Source organism: Pelobates fuscus, chromosome 6, assembly GCF_036172605.1.
Source record: "Pelobates fuscus isolate aPelFus1 chromosome 6, aPelFus1.pri, whole genome shotgun sequence".
Lineage (NCBI taxonomy): Eukaryota > Metazoa > Chordata > Amphibia > Anura > Pelobatidae > Pelobates > Pelobates fuscus.
Genome location: NC_086322.1, coordinates 218,249,019 through 218,265,656, shown reverse-complemented (window position 1 = coordinate 218,265,656; position 16,638 = coordinate 218,249,019). Strand labels below are relative to the sequence as shown.

Genomic DNA, 16,638 nt, shown 5'->3' with positions numbered 1-16,638 from the left:
ATTTCTGAATGGTTAGTTATTTGATTAATAAGGTGGAGGTGGGTAAATTACTACTGCTCTTTACCCTCATTGTGTTCCCTTTAATCAGATTATTCAATTTACCATAACTGGCTGGAATCTTTCTCAAGCAATTGTTTTTGTCTCAACACTAATACCCACCTCCCTTTCCCATACCTACCTTTTTCCCTACACCTATACTGGATATTTTATTATCCTATGAATAGAGATGTCCCGAATAGTTCCTGGCGAACATAGCTTGTTCGCCACGGACGGTGAACATATGTGATGTTCGGTCCGCCCCCTATTCATCATCATTGAGTAATCTTTGACCCTGTACCTCACAGTCAGAAGACACATTCCAGCCAATCAGCAGCAGACCCTTCCTCCCACTTCCTGGACAGCATCCATTTTAGATTCATTCGGAAGCTGCATTTTTTTTTTAGACAGTAGTGTGTTATATTTGAGCATGCTAGGCTGAACGTGCATATATCATGGCTAGTTGCACTGAGGGTATGAGTATATAGCAGTACATTGTTGTGAAAGATGGCTGTCATGTTTAGGGTGTAGCTTGCACGTTATCAACTGTGTATTTATATCAGCAGCTCCACCACTAGTTATAAATCAAGTGTGAGTCGCCCCATGAGATGAGATGAGACTAGTGAATAACATAATGCATGTAAGGAACTACGACAATAAACTCTTTAGGAGGTGAAATAATGACATGTTTAAACGCTTGCTACTTTACGATTAGTTAATGTGCAGAGAGCAGTTCGTGTGATCAAAGGCATGGTGTGGAGGATCGGCTATAGTGGGACATGCTTGGCAGGCTGCCGTTTACTGCTTGTGCTCATCTGATCCCTTCTGGGTGCCAGGTGCAGACCCTGGGAGACCCTGATACCTGAAACAACAAAGGCAAGTCTCTGGCTGAGTGCAGGGTTCGCGGCTTGAGGTGGTGGAAGCTTGTTTTGTCGGGTGGTCGGATCTGTCCCGGTTGTGCTTCACGTCCGGTGCGGGATTGTGGTGGCTTAAGGTGGAGGCGAGTGCTTGACATGGGGCACGCTCTGCATTTCTGTTTGTGCCTCCGGTCCCATCTTCAACGCCTTTTGCGTTGGTGGATTTTAATGGGGACTGCTTCGCTTAGCTGTGGTGGAGCTTGTTGGGGCTTCCTGCTTGTTTTTTGCTTCCAAAATTGATTAAAGAGTCTGTCCAGCTTAGACTCAAGATCCTGCCATGCTTTGCTGGTACCAGGAGGACACACGGCTGCCGCCGTATTGGGAGAGTCGCAGATGAGTATGTCAGCCTGGGCGGCTGTGCTCTGTGCGTCCATTAGCTCCAGACAGCCTCTCAGGGGTGGACCGGGATAACCCCCAACCGGTCCGGGGGGGGGGGGGGGGAACCGGGGCTCCTGCCGGGAAGTAGCTGCTCCTGGGCATCCCAGGATCGGGAGATCGGCCGCCTTTCCAGCCCGGTGAGCACCAGGCCACACTTGCCATGCGGAGGTAAGTAAGACTCTGTCGAGTTGCTGACCGCTATTAAGCATGTCGGGTCAGTCAGGTAGGAGCAACATTGCTGGGTCATCCCCTTCTGGGGTGAAATTTGCTTGTTGATAGCTGCTTAAAGTGAGATATTGAGGGAGCTCACACGAAGTGCGTCTTTCCTCCATGACAGCTAGGCCCTGCCCCCCGGAAGCTGCATTCTTAGTGAGAGGAGGGACAGTGTAGCTGCTGCTGATTTAATAGGGAAATCAATAGCTAGGCTAGTGTATTCAGTGTCCACTACAGTCCTGAAGGACTCATCTGATCTCTGCTGTAAGGACAGCACCCCAAAAAGCCATTTTTAGTGCTAGAACATCAGTCTGCTTTTTTTTTTTCCTGTGTAATCTAATTGCAGTTGCCTGCCTGCCAGCGTGTGTGTCAGGCTCACAGCGTATACTGTGCCCACTTGCCCCACTTGCCCAATGCCACCACTCATATCTGGTGTCACAATAGCTTGCATTTAAAAAAAAACAAAACTTTTTTTGACTTTAATATAATAGCAGTCAGTTTCCTTCACACGTGTGCGTTTCAGGGCCTGCCAGGGCACAGTGTCACACCAGTGCAACTCATATCTCGTGTAACAGTAGTGTACATTTAAAAAAAAAAAAAAAAAATTTACTGTAATAAATTGAATAGCAGTTAGTTGTCTGCAAGCGTGTGTGTCAGGTCTACAGCGTCTACTCTGCCAACTTCTGCCAGTGCACAGTGCCACTCATATCTGTTGTCACAGTAGCTTGCACGCATAGTACCACTAATCGAAAAAAAAATGACAGGCAGAGGCAGGCCACCCCGCAGGGGCCGTCATGGTGGTGGTGCTGTGATGCTCTTTGGCCCTAGAATAATGCCCAGTGTTCAGAGGCCACTTACCCTGAACTCGAAAAGTTCTGAGGACATAGTTGACTGGCTAACACAGGACACCCAATCTTCTACAGCTTCCGCTCGGAACCTTGACGCACCATCCTCCTCCAGCTTAGCTTCGGGCACCTCTCAAGTTACCACTCGCCCGCCTGCCGCCACCACCAACACTAGCACCACAGCCGCTTCACTTGATCTGACAAAGGAGTTATTTACACATCAGTTGGAAGAAATGAGTGATGCGCAACCATTATTGCCAGAGGATGTAGATAACAGGGATATGTCTCAGTCAGGCAGCATTACACACATGGACGTACGGTGTGATGATGATGTTGTACCTGCTGCTGCTTCCTTTGCTGAGTTGTCAGATACAAGTGAAGCGGTTGATGATGACGATGCGTCCGTGGATGTCACGTGGGTGCCCGCTAGAAGAGAAGAACAGGGGGAAAGTTCAGATGGGGAGACAGAGAGGAGGAGGAGGAGACGAGTTGGAAGCAGGGGGAGGCCGTCGCAAGGAGCTAGTGGCACAGTCAGACAGCATTCATCGGCACCCGGGGTCAGCCAGACAGCACGCCAATCAACGCATGCTGTTGCCACCACCAGAATGCCGTCATTGCAGAGCTCAGCAGTGTGGCATTTTTTTGGTGTGTCTGCCTCTGACAACAATTTACGGTGTTTGCGGTGCGTTAAACGGGGAGTTTGGTCTGTCACTGTGAAGCGGGCGTAACCCTTACACTACCTGTTCAATACAACATCATACCTGATGTTTTAAAGCACGTTATTCCAAACAATTTAGGAATGTTGGGTGATTTATGCCCTTTATGGATTAAAACCAGACTCTGCCTCAACTATGTAATTTTCCATGGGAGTTTTGCCATGGATCCCCCTCCGGCATGCCACAGTCCAGGTGTTAGTCCCCTTGAAACAACTTTTCCATCACTATTGTGGGCAGAAAGAGTCCCTGTGGGTTTTAAAATTCGCCTGCCTATTGAAGTCTATGGCGGTTCGCCCGTTCGCGAACATTTGCGGAAATTCGCGTTCGCCATTCGCGAACAGAAAATTTTATATTCGCGACATCTCTACCTATGAATACATTGAAGGTTTTTTTAAACCTGTATCCTACCTTTCTGTTCTTACTGGACCCCCATAGATTGTTGCAACATTGTTCCAATAGCTATATTTATACATTTATTTAATTAACATTGTTACTTCCATAAGGCATTAGAGTGTCTGCTTTTTTCTCATATTAGAGGGTTCCGATCTTGGTATATATAGGACAGACTAAGCAAGCTATGTAGACTTCTCCTTTTCTAATTTTCCACCCACACTTTGTTTTTTCACTATTTTAGTTGTTGCACCGTGCATGTGTCGTTTTTTGCCTAATGCTATTTGTATAATAAAGATTAAGTATTTGTGACTTTACCAATTAGTTTGAGTTGTTTATAAAGAGAGAAAAATCTTTAAAGCGTGTATATAGAGAGAGCGAACCAAAGTCTTGCTCAGATACTAGCTCTCAAAAACTGGCAAAAGGTTTTACCCATGTATGAAATAAAAAACTCAGAGATAAGTGTATAAAGTTACAATGGTTAAAAAATTGTCTTTAATGTTTAAGCACTAAAATAGTCTATAATAATGTAAGGCTCTTAATACTAATGTGTGACCTAGTGATACAAACAAATAAATCTAAATATAAACTGTGGAAAAAGTGCTACAAACGGTACGGGTCTTTATGAAGCCTGCCTGATATGTCTTAAGTATAGTTTTTAGACAAATATCCAAATAATGGAGCAAATGCTCCAGTTATTAATGAGGTAGCCATATGTTGAAGCTACACTTGTGACTATAAAGACAATATTTGATGATATAGGTCAGGTCAAAATAAAACTATAGGCAGACGATCTATATAGGTAATATAAAGTTGTATAGGTATGGAGTAGATATATAGGTTGGCAAGAAAATGGCCAGCTTTTAGGGGTACAGTGTCTAGTAAAAGGGGTTAGAAAGACTGCACACTACAGTATCTAGGGATAGCACTCAAAGCTTACATGGGTAAGAAAGATGTAAATATGAATGCTCCCCATCGAAGCTTAGGAATTGCTAAAACCCAAATAAAATACAGAAAGAATGTGCAAATATAGGGTATGGGAGAGCAGAAAAAATTACTGTCCCCACCCCTTTGTAAAAAATTCAGACTTCAAAGTAGCAGCAGGTGCAACAAAGTAACTAGAGGTAGCAAAAGGCAGCCTGAGTGGGTATAAAGTACAGTAAGTTCCCCACCAGGATAAATATGCAAAATTCCAGTAGAATACCTAAGCTTTTAGTCTTGCAATTTTGGTGTCACATTCCTTCTCCACGTAACCTACGTGCAGGGCCAGATTAAGAGCCCAGTGGGCCTAATGCTGACAATTAAGAGGGGCCTAACTACAGAATCTTATCGACCAAAAACACTAAAACAGTGTACCTCTCAAGCGTTATGTATCTGGTGGAGATGTTGCCAGAGAGAAACTAATAAGATGCAACTATAAGAAAACTCAGATTCTCTTAAAATATGATAATCTCTCTCTAATTCATGCTTTCATCTTTCAAGTAAATCCATACCCCCAAACAGCAGTGTCCAGTTAAGCAGGAAGTCAATGGGCGGTGTAAAAGGGTGGGCCACTGACGCGCATCATGTAACCAGAACGTCCGAAAGGGACGAACATGCCCAAAAAAGAGGCGTGTCTGTTCAAAGAATTGGAAGTCTAGCCTGGCATGAATGCATGTCAGGCTGCCTGCCAATAATGCATGCTGGCCAACAGCATCCTGAGCTTTGCATAAATGCATCTAATGATGTGCTCGCTTCATGCTATCTAAGGACTGTCCCCTAGCACTCACATGTCTCCTTACCTTCTTACTAGCAGCAGAAGCTCCTGGTATACAGTCTGAGACAGAGAAAAGGTGGGTGTAGTAAGTGTAGAAGAAAGGGAATATGCTACAGTGTTGGAGAGACCAAAGTCAGCATTACCTTAACTAATTTCATTTCAGCAATTTCACACAAGTTTTGTTTCCATATGTAACCCTGTGAAGTTACACAGACTGCATTATCTGAAATGCCCAGTAGATGGCACATGGCCCCAGTATGTTGTTAATAAAACATTGAGCATTGATCACATGACTTGCTGAAATCAGTGGGAGGAGTGTGGCATCATCAGTTCCTGGGAGGTTTTCCTGCACAGCTCTGGGGAAGGAGGGCCTAAAAGGATTCTAGAAGGATGACATGCTGAGCTGAAATGGAGGACATGTGAGAGACTGTAAAAAGAGATGCAACCTGGCAGAGAAAACTTGTTTCACCCAAGATCACACCAGATGAGAGAGGGACCTGCTGGCAAAGACAAGCATTGAGCCCAGACGTTTGGTGAATCCAGTGAGAGGAGACTGCTACTGACTACCTGGTTAATTGTGTTGTGAGGGTAAGCCAAACCTCTCCCTGTATCACCACAGGGCACCTGTCTTCTCACTCACAGTAAAGACTCTGAGGTCCCGTACAGACATTACACATCTGAGGCTGTGTCAGTGACTCTGTGGAGCAGGACTTATTAGGGCCCCAACTCTCCTACGTGCACCAACGGCCGCTAGGGCGAAGATCAGGGGGTGGGACACAGGTGTGCTGGTGGGTGAGTGGGGAAAATCCACATTTGCATTGTTATCTGTTACGCCATTGTATTTTCCTATGTGTGTCGGTTCAATTGCTATTTACCATATAAAGTTAGTTCCAGTTAGGCTGTGTCAGTCTTATTGCACCAAGTATGTTCCCAGTGGGACCCCACATCCCTACCCCGGATGTTCCACTGGGTGGAGGCGCTGCCGCAGACATGTACCCCAGCTCCCAGATAGCGGAGGCTCAGGATCCGCCTGTCAGGCATAGTGAATTAACTAGGTTTAAGGACCCCAAAGACACTAGGGGGCATCCCCAAAACCCCGTTACATATGGAGGCGCTGCTGAGATGAATTGGGGTACAACCAGTGAGAATAGGTTAAGTCCTCAGGCCACTCCCTACTTTGCAAAAGAGTGGGCCCAGAAAAGAAATGTACCATTACAGCAAGCTGTGATGTTATGCAAAGTCCCATCCTGCTGTGAGATGAATCACGTCATCTTGTGTATAGAAATTCGACTGGGAATAGAAATGGCGACCGTCAGGGATATCCTGCAGGATTCTGAAGGCCAAACTTACATGTTAATATATTGTCATACGGACTTGGGAGACCACGAGATGCCTACCAACATTCATTTATATGGAGCCCCGGATGAAGGATGCTCCTTAGTGTACGCTCTCCTTGATAAGAAAGAAAAGGCCTCACTGCAACAACCCTTTAAATTAGAACGGAAAGATTATGTCACAGAAAATTATTCTAAGCTCCTGACCCCCATCTCCGGAAAGGCCGGAGCCATTCCTAAACAAGCTGCCCATCCTCCTAGAGGGCAGGGGATGATTACTCCTAAAGTAGAATCTCATCCACCTACAGCATTACTGAAACCAGACAACCCTGAAGTACACACCCTGCCTACAGGAGGTAGTGATGTATCGGACATACTACAGAAACTCTCAGAAGCCATAGTGACGGCAAACCACACCCATAGTTACCGCAAACTAAAGGTGTTTTCTGGGAATCAGCCTGTTCCTGCAGGAGAAGAACCTTTTGAGGTCTGGAAGGATAATGCTATGCAGTTGTTGGAGGAATGGTCTTGTACGGATACCATAAAGAAACAGCGGTTGGTGGAGAGTCTTCGTTTTCCCGCTACAGACATGATAAGACTGTACAAGGGAGTAAATGGGCAAGCTACTGTGCACGACTATCTACAAGTTTTACAGGATGCTTATGGGAAATCAGAAGATTTGGATGATCTGTTGGTTAAGTTCCTAGCCACTAAGCAGAAGGAGCATGAAAAAGCCACTGACTATATCAACCGGTTACAACTATCGCTTGGAAAGTTATTCCATAAAGGAGCAGTCACTGCCCCTGAGTTGGATGCTCGGCTATCTAAGCAAATTCAGAGAGGTGGTTTGACCAATAATCCAGTTATGATTCTGCTGAGAGCCAAATTGGATGATAAAGTTCTGCCTTATTCCACATTAATAAATACAGCTAGGAGAATGGAAGACCAGACGTGTCCACCCCTACAGAAGGAGAAAGAGGATACAGAACTGTCAGCTCTTAGGAAGAAGGTGGCTGAATTGGAGCTCTTATGCAAATCACCACCAGAGAGAGCAGTTTTACCCCCTGGAAGTGGGGGGCAACACAGGAAGACTCAGAAAAAGCTGTTTCCTGAGGATTCACCCCGCCGAGGGGACTGCTTTAAATGTGGAAAGTCAGGGCATTTTCAGCGGGAGTGCCCTGCGAATTCCATGGAGGTGGATGTGGAGGTGCTGGCAACCGAGCTCGTGGAGACTCAAATGACCAGGTCTTACAAGCGAAGGAAGACCCGGCCTACACATAGTCTATCTGTAGGGGCCAAGATTGGGCCTAAATCTTTGATACACATACAAGTGGAAGGAATTCATGCTTCAGCATTGCTAGATACAGGTTCTCAAGTCACCATTATCTACAGAGACTTCTATGAACGTCATTTGAAACACATTCCTATGGAACCTGCAGGAGAGTTTCAGCTATGGGGCGTTGGGTCGCAAGCTCAACCTGTGGAGAGATGCATAAAAGTGACCATAACTATTCCCCAGTTAAATACCGGGATGATATGTCCTATGGAGCTGGAAGCTTTGATATGCCCTGCAGCCAAGAAAGTGTGTGCCCCAATAATATTGGGTACTAATGCAAAGATGGTACAGGATGTATTCAGGGCCTATCTGACAGAAGTGGGAGATGTCTCCCTAGACCGACTGATGGAGGTCAGCCCTGTCCTAGGAAAAGAGTGTCGACGACTAGCCCTTGAAACAAAACCAGGGTTGTGCCACTATTCAGGAACAGAACCTGCATTTGTGAAGCCTGGTGAGACTAAAACCTTACGAGCCATAGCCTCAATGCACCATGAAATGTTGGGGGGAACTGGACAATACCTTATTGAGTCTCTGCCTGAAGAGGATCAGAAGAAGGGGTGGACTCTCATACCTGAGATAAAAGATTGGCGAAAAAGGTGGTGTCGGAGCTTTCCTGTGATGGTACAGAATTTAACCCCCACGGAAATCCGGATTGATCGTCATCAAACGATTGGTGTAATACACCTTTTAGATCAAGTTTCGTCCATCATGTCTGTGAGTGCAGAACAGAAGGATTATGTGAAAGCACCTTTAGATTTTGATCTAGAAGATTCTCCCCTACCACAGCAGTGGAAAGACAGCCTTCGTTCAAAACTGGCCACCCGAGAGGGAGTGTTCTCCAGAGCAGAGATGGACGTGGGGTGTTCTAAGAGTGCCACCCATGCTATAAGACTTGCTGATCCTACTCCCTTCAGAGAAAGGTCAAGAAGAATACCCCCTCGAGATGTGGAAGATGTCCGGGACATACTCCAACAGATGGAAGGAGCAGGCATCATCACAGAGTCCCGGAGCCCCTATGCCTCACCTATTGTGGTAGTGAGGAAAAAGAATGGTTCAGTTCGGCTATGTGTGGACTACCGTACTCTGAACAAGAGAACTGTGCCAGATCAGTACACTTTGCCCCGGATAGAGGATCTTCTGAACGCCCTATCTGGCAGCCAGTGGTTCAGTGTGCTTGACTTGAGGTCTGGATATTATCAGGTACCTATGAAGAAGGAGGATCAGGAAAAGACAGCTTTCATCTGCCCCTTGGGGTTCTTCCAGTTTACCAGAATGCCACAGGGAATCACAGGAGCTCCTGCTACTTTTCAGAGGCTGATGGAGAAAACTGTGGGGGATATGAATCCCAAAGAGTGTTTAGTGTATCTAGATGACCTAATTGTTTTCGGGAAGACACCAGAGGAGCATGAACAAAGATTGCTAAAGGTGTTGGATCGACTGCAAGCTGAAGGCCTGAATCTATCAGTGGACAAATGCCGATTTGCCCAGAACTCTGTCACTTATGTGGGGCACATAGTCTCCGCTGAAGGAGTAGCCACAGATCCTGCTAAAATTGAAGCAGTGTTGAATTGGCCAAGACCAAATAACATCAGTGAGTTGTGGTCCTTTCTCGGATTCTGTGGTTACTACCGAAGGTTCGTGAAAGACTACTCAAAGATTGCTCGAGAGTTACCTGACCTGCTGAAGATTACCTCTGACGTAAAGGGTGTTAAGGCACCATATCCTAAAGACCCCTTTGGAGAGAAATGGACTTCAGGATGTGAAGATGCCTTTCTGATACTGAAGAAGAGACTTACAGAAGCTCCTGTCTTAGCCTATGCAGACCCTGAGAAACCATATATCCTCCATGTGGATGCCAGCATGGAAGGCCTAGGGGGTGTACTGCACCAAAGTTATCCAGAAGGATTGAGGCCGGTGGCTTACATAAGTAGAAGTCTTACAGGTGCTGAGAAAAACTATCCAGTCCATAAATTGGAATTTCTGGCACTCAAGTGGGCCATCGTGGATAAGCTGCATGACTATTTGTATGGAGCAACATTCGAAGTAAGGACTGACAACAATCCACTTACCTACATCCAGACTACAGCTAAGCTGGATGCCACAGGACATAGGTGGTTGGCTGCCTTGTCAAGCTACAGTTTCTGCCTGAAGTACAAGCCTGGGCCCAAGAATACCAGCGCAGATGCCCTGTCCCGCAGACCTAGACTCCCTCCTCACCAAGAAGAAGAGGAGTGGGAAGAGATCCCTGGGCCGGGGGAAGGAGCCTTTTGTCAGATGTATGTGGTGGCCGAGAGTCAAGAAGAATTTGCCGAGCTAAGGGGGATAGACTCCATTAGCCACTCTCCAGAAGCTGTGCCTGAGGTGTTCCATGCTCCAATCATGCTTCAACAGTGGCCCAGTATAACCACAGAAGACAAGAGGAAGGCTCAAGCGCAGGACTGGTATATTGGGATAGTTATCAGAGCAATAAAGACTGAGAATCCTAAATTGCTGACTTCTCTACCTGTGAGTCAAAGAGAATTATACCGAAGAGAATGGAGCCGACTACATCTCGAAGATGGAGTACTCTATAGGGTCGTGAAGTATCATGATCACCCGATAGAAAACAATTGGTACTACCGCACAGATACCGTGGCATGGTCCTGAGAGCTCTCCACGATCAACATGGGCATCTCGGGGTGGACAAGACCTATGGCCTAGTACAAGATCGGTTCTATTGGCCTCGCATGAGGGAACATGTCGAGCAACATGTAAAGACATGCAGGAGGTGTATCCAGAGGAAGACCCTGCCTGTGAGAGCTGCCCCTATGGGTCATCTGAAAAGTGCGGGACCCATGGATCTTGTGTGCATGGACTATCTCTGCATTGAGAACGATACAGCGGGAATTGGAAATGTGCTGGTGGTAACGGACCATTTCACCAGATATGCTCAAGCCTTCCCCACTAGATCAAAAGGCTGTGACTGTAGCCAAAGTCCTTTGGCAGAAGTATTTTATTCACTATGGATTACCCAATCGGATACACTCTGATCAAGGTAGAGACTTTGAGAGTAAGTTGATCAAGGAGCTGTTGGGCATGTGCAGAAGTCCAGAACCACACCTTATCATCCGGAGGGTGATGCACAGCCAGAACGGTTCAATAGGACCCTCCTAGATATGCTAGGGACTCTCAAGCAAGTCGAGAAGCGGTCTTGGAGTAAACATGTGGAAGCCATGGTCCACGCATACAACTGTACAAGGCATGAATCTACAGGGTTCTCACCCTATTTCCTAATGTTCGGAAGAGAAGCTCGATTGCCGATAGATGTCCGTTTGGGAGTGTCTCCTGATGGAACAGATTCAACTTCACACTTTCAATATGTGAGGAACCTCAAACAAAACCTTCATCGGGCCTTTGAGTTGGCCACCCAAGCAGCAGCAAAAATGGAAGAATGGAACAAAAGAAGATATGATGCTAAGGTGAGATATCGGGAGATTCAAGCAGGGGATAAAGTTCTTCTCCGGAATCTAGGTGTGCCTGGAAAACAAAAACTGGCTGACAGATGGAAGGATACCCTGTTTGAGGTTGTGTCCAAACTGGAAGGACTACCATTGTACAACATTAGGGGCCCGGGGGGCCGAATAAAGGCTTGGCATAGAAACCATCTGCTTCCAGTTGTGTATGCTGATGAAGAGGAAGAGAGTAGTGAAGAACTGGAGGAAAACCCAACAGAGAGTCCTAGAAATGGGGCAGAGGAGCCCCCGGGGACTCCCAGTGCAGAGGATCAGTGGTGGTCATCACCCGCTGAAGAAACAGAGCAATTGCCTCCTTTAACTCCTGTGGTTTCACAAAGTCCCGGAACCTCTCCTGGGTCACTAAGTTCTCCAAGGTTGAATCCAGAAAGTCCATGTTTTGTGCCTGGAACTTCCCTTAGAGACTCTACTTCGAGGGCAGGAGTCGAAGTTCCACAGTTGATGTCCCAAGATCCTCTCCCCCAGCGAGAACTGAGACACAGCACCAGAGTGCGGCAACCCCCTAGGACCCTAGTTTATGACAATATAGGAGAGCCCAGTTATGCCCCGCTGACACAAGCCGCATCTAAAATGGCCATTTTCCTACATGCACTAGCTGAAGTGGTAAATGTTAGTGACTCTTTACCCTAAATAACTAGCTAGCTAGGATGTTACTGTGCTAACTGTACTGTAGGTATGCTAAACCTTTCTCTGTTGAATTTTTGTTAAGCTCCCTGGCTTGGACTTGCCAGTGGAAGGCAAGTATTTTCAAGGGGGAGCATGTAACCCTGTGAAGTTACACAGACTGCATTATCTGAAATGCCCAGTAGATGGCACATGGCCCCAGTATGTTGTTAATAAAACATTGAGCATTGATCACATGACTTGCTGAAATCAGTGGGAGGAGTGTGGCATCATCAGTTCCTGGGAGGTTTTCCTGCACAGCTCTGGGGAAGGAGGGCCTAAAAGGATTCTAGAAGGCTGACATGCTGAGCTGAAATGGAGGACATGTGAGAGACTGTAAAAAGAGATGCAACCTGGCAGAGAGAACTTGTTTCACCCAAGATCACACCAGATGAGAGAGGGACCTGCTGGCAAAGACAAGCATTGAGCCCAGACGTTTGGTGAATCCAGTGAGAGGAGACTGCTACTGACTACCTGGTTAATTGTGTTGTGAGGGTAAGCCAAACCTCTCCCTGTATCACCACAGGGCACCTGTCTTCTCACTCACAGTAAAGACTCTGAGGTCCCGTACAGACATTACACATCTGAGGCTGTGTCAGTGACTCTGTGGAGCAGGACTTATTAGGGCCCCAACTCTCCTATGTGCACCAACGGCCGCTAGGGCGAAGATCAGGGGGTGGGACACAGGTGTGCTGGTGGGTGAGTGGGGAAAATCCACATTTGCATTGTTATCTGTTACGCCATTGTATTTTCCTATGTGTGTCGGTTCAATTGCTATTTACCATATAAAGTTAGTTCCAGTTAGGCTGTGTCAGTCTTATTGCACCAAGTATGTTCCCAGTGGGACCCCACATCCCTACCCCAGATGTTCCACTGGGTGGAGGCGCTGCCGCAGACATGTACCCCAGCTCCCAGATAGCGGAGGCTCAGGATCCGCCTGTCAGGCATAGTGAATTAACTAGGTTTAAGGACCCCAAAGATACTAGGGGGCATCCCCAAAACCCCGTTACACATATATCCCTCTTAAGTTTCCATTCTTAAGCAAGAGAATGTGAAGAGTAGTTAGGGTTGCCACATTTCTTGGAAAAAATACAGCCCTTACTAATTTGCATAACTAATTATGTATGCATGACATCACATTATGTAACTCACAAGGAGTAGAGAAAATTCAGTGAAATCACCTAAAACTACTTACAGTTTGATTCTGCTGTATAGATGGATTGCTCCCAGTATCTCTGTCTCCCAGTGTCCCCATGTCTCCCAGTGTCCCCATGTTACTAGGGGACACTGTGAGACATGAGGACACTGAGGCTATGTATCACACTCTCCCTATGTATCACAGAGTCTCAGTCAGTGGTGTATCCTGGTTTTATGCTGCCCTAGGCAGGACAAAACTCTGGCGCCACCCCCACCCCCCTGCCCTGCATTCTAAATACACACACATACTCACTAACAGACACACACCCACTCACTAACAGACACACACCCACTCACTAACAGACGCACACACTAACAGGCAAGCACACTCAAACACACTAACTGACACACACTAACAGACACACACTCTCTTTTTTTTTTTTTTATTTAACCCCCCAGCCTCCTTACCTTTAGGAATGCTGGGGGGGGGGGGGTTTCTCCCTCTCCGTGGGGCTGCAGGGTGGGCGGCGCTGGCGGGGGAGCACTTTCCCCTGAGCGCTCTGCTCAGCTCCCTCGCGCACCACCCAGAGTGATGCCGGGAGCTGGAATATGACATCATATTCGGCACGGCCAGGCAGTCTCAAATACCACCCAGGTAGTGTGTAAAAAAAATAAAATAATAATAATAATTGATTTTGGGAAAAAAAAATCAATGGGCCTATTCCATGCGCCTGGGCCTGGGCCTGGAGCTCCATCAGCCCCTATGTTAATCCGGCCCTGTGTCTAGTCCTTTCCATCAAAATAAATAGATGGAGATGGGGTGTAAATGTTCGCTTTGATTAGAGGGACACTCTATTTAAAATAAGTATATGATGTTATTTAAGGGTTTATTTTAGATTACTGCACCCCACAGCCAACAATGTAGTTTCCTGGTGTCCCACATCCAGGGACGCCAGGGAACTGTCCAGAGACAGGGGCATGACAGCATAAACACATCATCAGATGGACTTGCACTGTGAAGGAGACACTAGGGTCATGCAGAATGGTCTTCAGCAGCTCTTTCCCCATGGTCCTGTCAGTAAGAGATCGGCCAACCAGGATGTCATCCCTTTGTTTTCATGACCATTTCCACCTTCCTGATTGCAGGTATGTGTAAAATTATTAGTGATTTGTGGCTAGTCAGTTGCCTCTCTATGAGAAGCCGTCAATTACATCACTTTACTACAATTCAAAGGGAGGGAGGGAGGAAACCCTACAAGGTTATCTACTTGACAGCCAGGTGATGTTACTAAGAAGATTTAAAAGTGATTTCTTTTTTTATTTTAATAAAATAAGCCTTGAGGGACATGAAATTAACCTCAAAAGTTCTTCACCAAACTGAAGTGCTTTAGAGTAGTGGAGTGTCCCTTTAAATAGTTTTACAGTTGTATCAGAGTTACAAGTGCCAGTTTCTCAAAGTTGTATTAAAGTCTGTTGTGACATTCTAAAAATAATAATATTCTACATAAGAACCATTATAAGGTGAGACGAAGTTTAGGAGATACAGCAGCGTTTACATTGAGGGGCTCAACACACCTCTAGTGGCTGTTACACTGGCAGCCATTAGGTGCTGCTTCCCCTGTAAGAAACAAGTTGGGCTCAGTTCTTGATGTCCCCACACATTGCATGAGGACTTTGAACATTCAATCATGCATTTCACAGAGAAGCAATAGATTCAATTCTCTGTAAAAAGCTTTTAATTGATGCATTACGGGAGTTGCTGTTATTTGGAATACTAGCCTCTGAGAAGCATTTAATGGACAAATGTCAAAAAGTCTTAAGACATCAGAGAGGCGGATTGGGTTGCTCAGAAGAGACTGTCTTGGTACTGGATTTGACGTGTGTAAAGAGTTATTTAATGAAATGTAAAGGGGGCCCAGACCTGTAATCTAAAACGCCCAACCCTGCTATTTCAACAACCTTTTATTTTCTAATTAATATTGAGGTGTCTATAGTGCTCCTTTACTGAATCATTATGTGAACCTACTATACTTGTAAAAGATTGCATATTTGATTGCTCTTTACAGCTTAAATGTGATCACTTTGTATGTTTAACAAAACTTTCCCCCATGGACACATATTGTATTATTCCCAAAACATTAGCTGTGTGACAATCCCTCATTATTAAAAGTAGGACAATATGGTGCTCACATTTCTGTCATTTACATCCCTCTTTGTTTATTTCTTTGCAGCTTTTTAAGAACGGGAGGTAAAATAATAGATTCTGTGACCTGGCACCAGTAAGTATTTATAGTATGCTATTTTATTATTTTGTCATGTTAGCGTATTCTGAAGAGCTGTATAGCGTGTGTATAATTATATGTATGTAAGTAGAGATTGTAGCCATATTAGTCCAGTGATGTAGATGTAAAAAACTGATGCAATTCGTGTCTTGTAATATATTTTTTATCGGACTAACAGAATTTAACAAGCTTTTGGGAGAACCTGCCTTTCTCAAGTCTGGAGCATTTCTGAGCAAGATGACACATAGAATTCAAAGTTGAGTTGTGATACAGGGGTTTAAGCAACATGAGTGCAGATAAGACATAGGTTTGATAGAAAATAGACGACATTCTTGCAAAGGGTCATAAATATCTTTCTGAAGATCAGAGTGAGGGGGGAGAGGGAGAAAAAAAAAAACAAACAAGCAGACTGCAGAAAATGGTACACTTTAATTTTGCTCAGAAATGCTTCAGACTTGAAAGGGAGGTTCTCCTGAAAGCTTGTCATTAAAAAATTCAGTTTTATTACAAGATATTACAAGATACAAATTGTTTTTTTTTTTTTTTTTTTTTAAACATTCTTTATTTTTGGTAGTCATCAATGTGAATGGGGTACAGAAAGAAAAGGGTGGGGTACAGGCAGATAGACAGTAGTTCGTCAAATTGTTGCATATATAGGACTTGCGCAGAAGCAGGTGTTACTTGTTGGGTTGTCGGACCCACTGTTTGTTGTGGTGCTTGGTATGTATCGTAATGAGATTTGGGTCTGCGGTTTTGGCTTCTGTCATGGTTCCCCTCGGCTTTCTGTCTCTGTCTTGGTTTTAGTGCTTGGGGTGTGGGGTGTAACTTGGTGTGGGATGCTAGACTCTACAGCTGCCGTTTATTTGGTGGTCGGTGGTTTTCCTTGATCCAGCTCAGGTGTGGTGGAGGGGCGGCAGGACTGTGGGAATTGTATCTGTTTTTTACATCTGTATGTATACACACACTGCTGCAGAACTTCAATCAGGAGAGCTAACAGAAGCTCCTGCTTCATTATCTGTATTGGAGCCGGGGAGCAGTGTCCAGCAGATCCCACATAAAAAATCAATCGATTACAAAATGGTTTGACTACTTCGAGTGGGGGAGGGAACGTCAGGGCACTTCT

At 45.5% G+C, this 16,638-nt stretch overlaps 1 protein-coding gene across 1 annotated transcript in view; it reads left to right on the top strand.

The window, feature by feature from the left end:
* Window positions 1-16,638, top strand: part of HPSE (heparanase) — a 48,305-nt gene that overhangs the window by 23,514 nt on the left and 8,153 nt on the right. The window contains exon 6 of the mRNA XM_063425343.1: window positions 15,465-15,512. Coding sequence (XP_063281413.1) covers window positions 15,465-15,512 — 48 coding nt within the window. The remainder of the gene's footprint in view (window positions 1-15,464; window positions 15,513-16,638) is intronic.